The following is a 12,320-nucleotide window of genomic DNA, read 5'->3' on the forward strand; positions in this document are numbered from 1 at the left end:
TATGTGCAGGTGCATGGCTGCAGTCCCACCACATGACATAGGACTGTCACCCACATGTCAGGACATATGACAACGCACTGCCCTGCACAGTGACGAGGCCCCAGTGTGAGGCTGCTCACAAGGAGAAGTACCCATTCCCCAGCTGCTGCACAGCTCCAGGAGCTTGGCAGATGCCCCTGGCTCCTAGGACCAAGGAGCCAGAGTGCCGTGGCACCCCTGTCACAGCAGTAAATCCATATCCAGAGCCACACCACAAAGGGCGAGCCATTTCTGTAGCTCAGTGTGTAATCTTACAAGGCCAGCCAAGTTGCTCAGCCTAAAGGTTTTGCAGGGGTTCTGCTGCTAGATGCTCACAAAGTAACTCAGTAGATCCAAAATGATTACTAGGAAAAAATTCCCTTGTTTTCAGGAAGAGCTATTCATGACCACAAGTTATTATTACAAATATTTGTTGCAGAACTGAAGCCATATTTCCACCGTGGGTCCCTGATATCAGTCCTGACCTAGTACAACTTTAGAATAAATATTCTCTGAACACTTTCATCTCCATTTAAGTCTACTTCTAGCAGCAACCCTGTGCTACTCCTCATCAGAAAATGAAGCAAATGAAAGTAAAATATCCCTATCCCAACTGTGCTCGCTGTTGTATAAGGCTTGGTACAAACTAAGCTAGAATACTCCAGAATTTAAATCAATTCTGCAATGCCTCCTGGTCCTTTGAAGGTTGATATCCTGCCATGCAATGCTTTGCCTTCATGCTGGGTCATTATCTTACTAGAAGGAAATGGAAATCAAAGCAAGATGCTGTCTGCTGTAATACCTGTATATCATGTGCCATCAGCTTTTACTTGGTGGGAAAATTATCCCTGTGTCAGCAAAGTATTTGCTTTTGGGTTTAATTTTCCATTTACAAGCAAATTATTTGATATACTATCCTGGACTTGGAAGTGCTCCATTTGTGTCTTAAATGGATCCTATCGATATCTTGCAAAAATATTGACAAATGTGACTCCTTTCAATACCAAAGAACTAACAAACAGTAACAATTTCCAGCTAGTTGCTCTGTAAAACGCTTTCCCTTCCTGCATATTTCATCCAGAAACAGAGACGTGCCCCCAAACTGAGTCTTTTCCGGCATTATAAAATTTGCTAAGAAACATTTTGTTTCAGGCTGCCCAGCACAAGACACTTGGCCATGTTGGACATCCACAACTCTTGATGGAGGCTCCTGAATCAGCAGGTATCAAGTTCTTCTGACTCACAGAGTCCAACAGAACACTTAAGAATCAAAGCTGTTTCTTAAAGCTTTGCCCAGTATTAACAAATGAAGCTTCACAATGCTTAAGCAAACACGTGGAAGAATCCATTTTATGGAAACAGAAGCCAGCACGGAGAAAACCATTCACCTTCTCAAAGACTGTCTGCCATTACTAGACACATATGTAAGGATGTTTTTAAACTGAGTTCAATACCAAAGGCACATGTTCCATGTAAATGTCAGACATTTTTACTCATTTTTGTACCAGAGTTCTGTGATTAAAATAGACGTTTATAGCACAAGATTTTTTTTCCTGCCTCTTGTATCTGAACCTTTGTTTTGAAAGATCTGCCTTCAAAGTAGAGATCTAGGAATATGGGGCAAATGTGGCTTTTAAGGCTTGTTCACATTTTAATTGCATGCTTACAGACTTAAGAGGAGATAATTCTTCCCTTCTTGAAATTCAAGACATTGAAAGGTTAATTCAATCTTCTCAGTTCCATTTCCTTCCTTCTGTTCCTCTTCCCACACTCCCTCCCCCCGTCTGTAGACAGCTGAGTTATTTGAATTTTATGCAAGCTAGTATTCATCCAAAGGGAAAAATCATTCAATGTATGCATCAGACAGACAAAAATGACAACATGGCACACTTTTGGTTTTCACTTCCTCTTTGCTTTTCTCTGCATTCACCAGTTTGGGCTGTGGACGTGAACTTGTGCCCTAAAGCTAGTCTCTGCTTAAAAGTTAACTTGAAATAAAGCTTGAATTTCCCCATCCCTTCTGAATTCCCTTTCCTTGCACTCGCAAGGATCTATACTTGAGCTGCTGTAGTGCTTTAACCTTGAGCTGAGGAAAGCTCAAGTTCAAGTTAGCACAATTTGCCTGCTGCCAACACAATCGCTCTCTGCTGCTCCCATGTTATTTCATGGTGTGGTCACTCACACGCAGAGTATACTAACCCCAGAGGAGTCAGTTTGAGTGTACAGAGCTCAAGTTAACCCTCCTATGAAGACACAACCTTAACAAGACTGCAGCCCATTTCTGCACATTATATACAGTTGTAAGAAAAAAGCTATAAAAGTACTCACTGAAAACATTCTAGTTTGGTCAGGTTGTCAAGAGAGAACTGTTCGCTTGGATGCCCTGAGAGGAAAATAGTCTCATCTTCCCTGTTTTGTTTTTGTGTGTGTGTGTGTGTGTGTGTGTGTGTGTGGTTTCTTTTTACATTTTAGAGAAGAAAACCAGCGTTTAACATAACATACTTACAGCTTTCATTTGAACAGGCAGAAGGTAACACATGTGGAACTTACTGATTACCACTTCCTTACAGAACTGTTGACCTTATACACAGTATGTAATACCTGTGTGTTTGGCTTAATCTGCATCATAAGATTATAAAATTGGACAATGATTTTGGGAAAAGATAAAGTATGAATCCCTTCAAGAAGAAATACAAGTTTTGATTCTGGAAATTGCTCCCAGAGATCAGCTAGAAAAGACACTTGGCTGCTTAGTCTTGTTCCTCTGCTTTAGCAGCCCCGTTTCTTGAAGAGCTGAAAAATTTCAGGGTTTATCTTCTTTTCCCCAAAACATAAAACCTACTTAAGCTGCCAGGAGGTCCCAGGCTATTGAAAGTGGAATGATTTGGCAATAAAATTGAAGTGCTGGTTAGGCACCCATCAAAACTACATCCACATCCCTGTGGCCCAGAGGCTGAGGATACCATGCGTCCGTTTCTTCCCCAGCACAACGTGGGTTGTAACAACAGACCCACCTGCTGTCCTTTTTCCCCCAGACAAAAAAAGATAATCTGAAGTTAATATAAAGTTAGTAGATCTCTGGATTTTAGTATTTTATCTTGGATTAAGTTGGTTACCTATTTGCTGCATACTGGGTGTCTTAATCTTCTTAAGGAATGGTGATTTTCCTTTTGTTTAAAGCAAAGAGTGCAAAATGCAACAGTGGATTCTTTAGTTTGAGAGCAGCTGCAGTAAGAGCCATGTTTGAGCACACTCCCCACGCTCACCCGAGGCTTCTCTGTCTTACTCTTTCCCTAAGAGCTGCTGTTTGCAAGAGAGGCTTCTGTCCAGAGACAGAGACAAAAAAGACTGTTAGGAAAGACTGGAATTCATGCTGAACTAGCCTTTCTAGACCGTATTCATCACAAACTGTCATGTGCCCCATAGCATAGTAACTAAATGTGACTAACACATCACATGCTTCTTTCCCCACCCTGTCTTTGGAAGAGAAGCATGTGCATTCACATTTTGTATTCATTTTTATTTTCCTTTAATAACGCACACATGGATCACCACATTTTGCTAGAAAAGGCCAGGCTGAAGCCAAGTACTTTCTGCTCAAAGACACACTTTTGGGTCAGTTCTCAAGAAAGTTCTGTTGCAAGAATCTCCATCTGGTTAAACTTTTAAACATTCACCCCCACACTGAGTTTTATAAGACCAAAAAAGAGGGGGAGAGGAAATTTCCCCTCCCACTAGCTTATGTTTTCTCTTTCTGCTCTTCGCTGCAAGGGGACTCCTAGTATAGACTGTCTAAACTCCAGAGCTATTTGGAAAACATGGGGTTGGGAAAAAATAGCCCAAGCAGGACTATCTACAACTATCCTCTCCCCTCATCCTTTGTATGCACCTACCCTTAAGGTTCAACAGTCTCAATAAGGAAAATGGAGCACCTTAGTTAATGATAAAACATACAGTGGAGACAAGAGTCGAGCATTTACCCAGCAGCGGCGCAGCATTACAGCAGACACTCTGCCAAAGAGAGATCATTGCCTTCCTTACACCCCCAGGATTCATTGTCTCTTAGCCTGGGAACCTGTCTCTGTTCCCAAACATGGATATTTTTTTTGGCAGCAAGACGGAACAAAAGGCACAAAGAGAACTAAGAAAACCCTTTCAGTGAAGCTGTAGTCTCTTTTTTCCTCCTGTTCCCCTAAGGACGGGAAACCTAAGGATAGCTTAGAACACACGCAATCCTGCTACCTTTCTGGAAGGTGCTCAGTGCTCATAGGGACCCCTAAAGGAATGAGGGTGCTTGTAGATTCCAGCCCAGCCTTTGACCTTGAAAAATTAATCCCTTACCTTTAGCACCAAAAATACCACAAGGTTTTGAAAATGAAATCACTGTTATATTTGAGTGGGTGTGTTATTTCGAGACAGCACTAATGTGATTATAAAATCAGTTGTGTCAGCTTATTGGCTCAGCTGCAGACACTGATCTGCTCGAGCGTCTGTTCCTCGAACCGGCTGCTCGCAGTGGGGTGCTTTGTCCCTCCTCAGCTCCACATAGAAATAGATGTGGATCTGATTCCCACTGGTGCACCAAAGAGAAAGAATTCCCTTCCTGTTGCACTTGCCCACCTCATCTCCATGAAACTTGGCATTTCCAGAGCACAAACACGAGCACAGCATCCTCCCAGCCCATTGAAAGGCCATAGCCCTTATATATATGTCCCCGCAGCCCTAGCCCCGCACATGCTGTGTTCCCTCTTTCCAAGTGGCGGCAGCCAAGTGGCAGCAGGCTCCAAACCTCCCAGCCACACTCTTCAGACTCTCCTCTGAATGTTCCTTTGCACTTGAGCTGCCTTTAAACATTTCCTCTCACCTATTACTGCATCCTGGTAGCAAGTATTTGTTTTCCCCTGTTTCTCTGTGGGTGTCTGACAGACATTCGGTGGCTTGCGCTGCCAGGCATGGTTTAATGCTGTCGGTGGCAGGTGACTCACTGGGATCAGAGGTGCCAGTCCTGGAAGGTTTGACTCAGCTCTTCATCCTTTGGCAGCAGATTGAAATAAAATGCATTGTATCCGAGGCAGCTTTTCAGACACGGCCATACCAGTATGGCTTTCCATGCTTTACGTGTGTAGGATCTGTAAAGATCCCATAGCTTGCTTGCTCTGCTGGCTTGCTGGTTTTTCACATTTCCATGTGCTGGATCATTCAGCTGCCTCTGTGCACCTCAAAGACTGTTGAGGTTCATTGCTGCCACAGTTGTCCCAAGGCCAGGTAAATGCCATGTTCCCCTTACTGAAGGTGGAGACTCTGAAATCCTGCCATTAAAAACCTGCCAGATAACTGCTTTGCTGCTCATATAGCAAGAATATTTCATTCCCCAGTGAAAGGAAAAGGCAGCTGAGTAAAATCTTATCTACCCATCTTTCCTCCTGTGACCAGCCTCAATGCAGTACACAATGCCCTCGGGCCAAACTCCAAGCTTTCCATATGAAAACCACATAAGGCTGTCTGTCCGGCACAGAGTATGTAAACATGAGGTCTGAACCCAGCATGAGCTGTGTTTGACCACAGTACCAAACTTGCAAGCTACAGAAACCTGACAGGTACTTAGTGCAATGGTCAAGATGTTTGTTATGGAGATGAGTATCTACTAATTTCCACTGAGAGTGAGAACATGTAATTTCTCATCATTGCGTTACATGGACTAACACTCTTGCGCCTTCCTCAGAAACCCAACCCAACATCAATTAAATACTTGCTCATCCGCAGCCTAAAAACCCAAACAATGTATCTCAAACTGTTTTTAATACATAGGTCTGCTGATAAATTGTGCAATTAAAATGGTGGTGGGGGAAAAACAAGCGCGGCCACCCTGTCTTAGGGTGTTTAGAGAAGCCTGAGCTCTGCTGTGGATGTGAAGGGCCAAGCCTGTGACTGTACACAGAAAGCCAGAAGCGAGAGTCTTCTGTTTTGCTGTCCTGAACACTTCATTCGCTCTCTGTGTCTGAGAGAATTTGTGCCAGTCTAAAAGCTTAAGAGGTTTTGCCCTTGTAATCTCTCTTCATAATAAGTATTCTAATTATTACTTGTAAAAACGGACAAATGTTTAAAAAACTGAAACTCATGAACTGCTTGAATTCATGAATCATTCAGATTGTGTTGTATAGACTTTTCTGATCTCCTAAATCTGGTGTCTACACTAACAAGAAGAGGTTAATGCTCTCTTTTTAACAGACACTGAGACTGTTCAGTGCCAAATCTGAGCCACGGCTTACACTGAATATTCACCCAGTGGCTGCCTTCCTGCTTATTCCCAGGGGGTTTTGGTCAAGGACACAGCTTTCTATTTTTGACGATTGGTTGGACTAATGGGATGGAAGCAAAGGAACAGGGTCCTGACCCTAAGTATGACCAGTACTCACACATTGATTTTGTGTGGACAGTCAGTGCAGGTGTAACTGAGCCAGCCTGCACAAGTCAACTGAGCTTTTAGGATAACAGAAATGTAGCTGCATTGCTGCCAGGACAATCTGAGGTCCAGAAGCAGCACAGCCAGGTTTGCAGAGGGCTGAGCTCAGTGGCAACCTGTGCCAGTGCCTCACCACCCTCACGGGGAAGAACTTCTTCCTAATGTCTAACCTAAATCTCCCCTCTTTCAGCTTAAAGCCATTACTCTTTTAAGAGAACTTTTAAGAAGACCTGTAAGATCATCTAGTCCGACCACAAACCTGTCCATTTTTTTAATGTAAACAAACATTGGAAGAAGAGGTCCTTAAAAACATGTTTAAACACATTAAGACCATTTTCTCCATGCACACAAATCAGACTCAAACCCACTCCACCTAAGCCTATTATGCCAACAGAGAGATCCACAGCACCTTCCTGGCACGCTCAGTCAGCTGTGAGACATCTCTGTCTCCCTGAGCTCATTGTCCAGGCTCCCTTTATAGTCAGTAGAGAAACCTGGATACTCCTAGGGCACAATTAACTTTATCCCAAGTTAGTTGCCTCCCTATTGATTATCATGAAGTCTAGTCAAGTAATACAGAGACATCCAAAGTTACTCAAGAGGAAACCCATGCCAGCATCTAGGAGGCCCTTTCAAACCCCAGAAGTGATTCCTCAAGTTTTGTGCTGGATAGCTGGAGCCATGTCACCGGCACAGGGATGTCCTCAGCCCTTGACAGCAGCAGCTCTAGGAGTAGAGCTTGTAGAGCTCTAGGAGGTAGCTACAAGTAGTGTCCACATCTAATACAAAATGTGTCTTGCAAATACAGGCAAGGGCTAACAGCCATTTCTGGGTTATACCACATTGGCACCACTGCGCATTCTCCCTTTGCTGCAACTGAAGACATTCCTACAAGCAATTCCAGCGTGGTCAATGCCACCAGGATGGGTGGAGAACAGAGAGCAAGCATGTGAGGAGTGATCCCCAGACACAATGCTGAATGCACCCAAAATCTCCCCACAAACTAATCTGGCAGCAGCAGCCCTTAACTGAACTCCATACCTCATCTTAACTCCAAACCTCAGCACTGTAAAAGAAGGGCAGGAAGGGAAACTTCAACATTATTATCTTGGTAAACGAGGAGAAAAGCAAAAAGTTAAAAACCCAAGCTGTATTTTGGCATTTTTCCATGTCAGTTTTCCCATTTCCCTCCCTCGTGCACTTTCTGCAGCAGCAATCTGTCCTTTCCCTGAACGCTGAGCAATCCCAGCACTAAACTAATCAATATTAATAGCGATGGGCTCGGGCGGGGGGAGGAGAGGAGAGGAGAGGAGGGATTACCCTGACCTTTTTCAACTCACACTGCCTCAGACGGCCACCAAGCAGCTGAGGAGAGAGCAGCAGACGGTAATGCCATGTGGTTCTAGTAGCTTGTAATTGCTTTTTTTTTCCTCCCTGTGAATATTTGCTTCTGTTGTCTCAGTGCAGATAGCAATGAAATCTGATTGTCTTCAGGAAGCTAAAAATACAATTAGATCAGCCGTCTCCGGGCCGATCCTCGCCTTGATGGGAAACTCCATGGAAATAAGGGCAATAATGGCCAGGCTGGATTTTAACTTGAATTTCTATTAAAACCAGGGATTGGATTAGGGAAGTTTTGACAGGTGAAGTGTTGAATGCCATTGTGCTTTGTGGATTTCTCTTCTAATAGACTATAATCAAACCCATTGAGCCTGCGACTGGGATATTGAGTGCGAGAGCAAACAAAGGGCTGGGTGAACCGGTCCTCTATTGTTAAGCACAAGTATCCACAGCAGCTCATCCAGATACAGGGTATGTATGGCACTCAGGACAGGGTGCTCGGAATCAAAGACGAATCCTATGAATTCAAACAAAATCATAATTGAAGCTCTTTGTTCATATTGGATTTGGGGGTTATTGGAGACTTTCTGGTTAGCTTAAAATAGAGGTTTACGTCAGGAGGCACTGTGGGTTATTGGCAGTTAATGCATTGTCTTGTCTTTACTGAGATATGCTTGTTTCCATGTGCAAAATATGATTTTTCTTAGAAATTTCAGCTGGGAAATCCAGATAAAATCCTATTTATGCCTTTCCTCTTTCACTCCGTAAGAGCCAAGCCTCAGGGAGAGGTCCCAGCTTGAGGTGTTACATTTGGGGGGGGTTATTTGAATAAACATTTTGATGATATTATCATAGTTCTGCTTCCGAGCAGCAAATGCTTTGCAGGTGGCTGATAGCACAGCACTGGCTAATGAAGCCACGGGTGTGTTTTTCCTTCCTTTGTCAGCATCCACCATGTCCGACAAACCAGATTTTGCAGAAATTGAAACATTTGACAAGACCAAGCTGAAGAAGACAGAAACCAGAGAGAAAAATCCATTGCCCACTAAAGAAAGTAAGTGCTTACGAGGCTATTTGAACTATGAGTGGCAAGGACACAGTCTGTAATGCAGTTCATATGCAAAATGAATACTAATCACAGGATTACAGGCTCAAACTCATCCCTGACTTTAACTGGGGATAATACTAAGACTTGAACTCTATGTTGGGCTTCCAAGCATATGAGTAGTTGTAACCAATGGTGTATTTTGCCTGAAAAAGCCTTTCTGATGGGATTGCTCTTGTTTCTACTAAAAGCAAGACCAATTTTTCTCCTGGTTGCATGCAACAGGATCAAACTGTTTGTAATTGCCATGTTGCCAGCCTCTTTGGAGCAACAGACACACTGGCGAACCCTTGCGCATCCTGGCAGCATCCCTGGGAGGTGCCTGGGCTCTGGATTTGATGTGTTATCAGGCAGATGAGCTGCTGCCCCCCACTGGTACCTGCTGTCAGCCCTGACCAGGAGCGCTCCAGGCACCTTCTCTGGGAGTCAGGCTGCAATAGAAACCCATCATTATCCTCATCTAACAGGCAATCTTCCTTAAGAAGGAAGATTTTCTCATACAGGGTCTTCTCCCACGCATGTGCTGGTATACCAGCAGTCAGATGGTGGTTGTAACTCCCATTCAACATGGCATTTCTCTGCATTTGGACTAGACTTTGTGAGCAGTTTGCTTCAGAACACTATCACTAACCACTTAGGATGTGTTAATATTGATAGCCATGGAGACACACTGTCCCTCAGCATAAGATACCTGTTTTGCCCTGGTTTGTTATCCCTACCAATGCTCAAGCTGTAAATACAAGAGAAGGTTTACACATCATAAACTGCACCCTACATGGGAACTAGTTGGCATTTTCAGGGTGGCCAAAGAGAGCCAGTAGGGATTTACCGTCCTCTGGCTTTAAAAATGACCATAGAAATGTGTATCCTGCAGAATCATTACAATGTTTATTGGTGATGGTTTTGTTTCCTCTGTTTTTCTGGCAGCTATCGAACAGGAAAAGCAAAGTGAAAGTACAGCCTGAGCGTAAAATTGAAGATGTGACTGCTGCTTCTTCAGTGGGGTTTTGGCTTCCAAGATGGGTTGTTTGTCTCGTCCCTCCCACCCCCCAAAATGGGTTTGTTGCCCATTTATTTTAGCAAACATTTGCTCATTTAATGTTCCCCGGGGAATAAGTTTGCTTTGTGTTTGTTGAACAAGATACTATGTATTTGTATTCTTAAAACTGTAATCCCAAGTTCTGTATCAACCCCATTACTTGCCAAAAAAAAAAGCAATTTGCATAAAAATTGTTTTCCTAAACCTCACAATAAACAGGTTTCTTCTGATCTTGAGCTGTCTTTGAGCCTTGCAGAAACAGGGTTTACACTGCAACTCCTACTAGCATCCTTCTTGCTTTATTTGCATTGCCACAGCATCTAAAGAGCACAGCCAGGTCAACCCAGCTTGGCAGCAGGCATGAAGATTGCTGGCCTGCTTCAGTCCCATCCAACAGCAGGTTAGAGGTCTCAGAGACAAGAATCTGCTTATAAATGCCATGAAAAATTGATGGTTGGGCTGAGGAAATACTCAAATTAGCATCCCAGAGGGGAGCAGGGCTGCAGCACTCTCTCCATAGCATCTTTTCTCTCTTTAGCCTGTAAAGATCCAGCCAACCTTGGGACAACTGCAGCACACGTAGCCTTTGGGCTGTCTAATATCAAGCAATGCAGGAAGGTGGGAGAAGGAAAGAAAGTTTATTACTGCACTGATTTCTGGGATGAGAGGGAGACCTTCAGCAGCCCAGGGGTATAGGACACACACCTTCAAAGCAAGCAAGAACTCCCTAAATCTCCGTTACTGGTGGTGCAATAACATCCTCACCAGTCTGCAGAAGGCTTGGCAAAAACAGACCCTGGTACCAGCTCAGGGGACTCTCAATTACATGGTATCACGTTATATCTGGAATTAATTTGCAGTCATATTAGAAAAACAAGTGCTTACCCTGGGAAGATAAACTGCTGTCCCTGGAGCTTCGGTGTGGTACTACTTGTGCTGTGGAACAGGAATGACTCTGTGTACTTCCACAGGGTTACTCTGGGTTTATACCTGCATAAAGCGAGGCAGAAACCAGCCCACAGCCTTCAGAAAACAGAAGCGAATGGTCATGGTGATCTTTGGAAAGGTCTTGTTTACTTCAGGGTGGTTTGGCACTTGACATTTAACGTGAATAGTCAGAACTGCAATTAAACAATGGCAGCGTAGCCACAGAATGGGTGGCTTCTGGTGCCAACAAAAAGTAAACAGAGGTGGCCAAGAGACCGCAGGAGAACACAGAGCACGCAGGGCTAGGGACTGGAGTTAGGGCTTTGTTAATGGCAGTGGGATTCAAAGGGGCAAAAAGGCTGCTGCTTCGATCACCACCCATCACTTCAATGCTGCTGCTGTTTTCTTTTCATGACCAAGGGGTTTTGCACACTCTCCTTTGGGGACCTCACTCCCCTCAGTGCCCGACTCTAAAGGTTGGGGTATTTTTAGGGTCTGCTGGGTTTATTAATACTCCTTTTTATTTAAAAGGTGAAGAATGTGAAAGGTTGAGCAACAAGGAACACAGTGCAATTTTCTTTGTGACTCACACCCTCTCCTCACGCTGATGGGTCAAAGAGCCTTTGACATTATTTAGATATGTGCCTTTATGATGGTTCATTCACGGAGAAAGAGTTCAGAGACAGCACTTGGAGCAACAGCACCTGCTGGAAACTCATGCAGTTAACACCATTCATCCAGATTACTCACTACTGTTCCACAGGGTGATTTTTAAGCACCACATTGGGCACAGCGGGCACCCAAACCCACAGACGAGACTCTCTCCTTGGTTTTGCCAGGAGACAGAGCTTTGTTCCGCATGACAACCTCCCTCCTTCTCTGCCAGTTCAGGCACCTGCCAACTCGCTCGGCACAAAGCACTAAGTCACCAAAAGCCTCTTTGGCAGGACTGAACCAGTGGCCAGTGTCTGTGCCTCCCGGTTCTCCCACAGACTCAAGGTCTGGGCTGTGTCCTCAAGCCTGCACTTTGCAGGCAGAAGGGAAGGAAGGTCTAGCCAAGGCAAGAAAACAACAGACATTGTCCTCTCATGTTTGCAAATACAAAGGATTAGCAGCTTGGCTCTAAGGGGGGACACAAGAGATCAGAGCACTATCTGCGGCTCTGATTTACCCAAGCACTCAGCTCAGAGCTGCTCATGGTGCCACTCAGGGCTCATTCTGCCCCCACAAAACCTCCTCCTGATTTAGCTGTTTGCATTTAAAGCCTGACACCATAAATCCATAGTCTCAACGCCTGTATTCATGTCTCACCCCAGTGGGAAGGTGATGTAGATGAGAAAGACTCTAGCCAGGATCACCACCCCTGGATCTGACCACAGAAGCTGTAGGGCTACAGCAGAGAACACACCAGGAAAAACTCCTCCAGG

The 12,320-nt window shown here is 44.3% G+C and overlaps 1 protein-coding gene across 2 annotated transcripts; it reads left to right on the forward strand.

Moving 5' to 3' along the window:
• The first annotated feature begins 7,759 nt into the window (after positions 1-7,759).
• On the forward strand, positions 7,760-10,197 carry LOC115615599 (thymosin beta-12-like). Of its 2 annotated transcripts, XM_030503933.1 has the most exons (4): positions 7,771-7,867; positions 8,172-8,293; positions 8,769-8,876; positions 9,855-10,197. In XM_030503933.1, exons 3-4 carry the CDS (start codon positions 8,777-8,779, stop codon positions 9,890-9,892), a joined length of 138 nt encoding a protein of 45 aa, XP_030359793.1. In that variant the 5' UTR covers positions 7,771-7,867; positions 8,172-8,293; positions 8,769-8,776; the 3' UTR covers positions 9,893-10,197. The 2 variants fall into 2 exon arrangements, with proteins under 2 accessions (XP_030359792.1, XP_030359793.1); XM_030503932.1 differs by lacking the exon at positions 8,172-8,293 and having other exon boundaries at positions 7,760-7,867.
• Positions 10,198-12,320: the final 2,123 nt, after the last annotated feature.

The sequence above is a fragment of the Strigops habroptila genome, chromosome 12 (assembly GCF_004027225.2).
Source record: "Strigops habroptila isolate Jane chromosome 12, bStrHab1.2.pri, whole genome shotgun sequence".
Taxonomy (NCBI): Eukaryota; Metazoa; Chordata; class Aves; order Psittaciformes; family Psittacidae; genus Strigops; species Strigops habroptila.

Excerpts from the sequence above, each read along its gene's own strand:
- LOC115615599 (XM_030503932.1), top strand. The coding sequence starts at position 8,777 with ATGTCCGACAAACCAGATTTTGCAGAAATTGAAACATTTGACAAGACC. Across the intron at positions 8,877-9,854 it reads TCCATTGCCCACTAAAGAAA|CTATCGAACAGGAAAAGCAA; the intron begins GTAAGTGCTTAC and ends TTTTTCTGGCAG.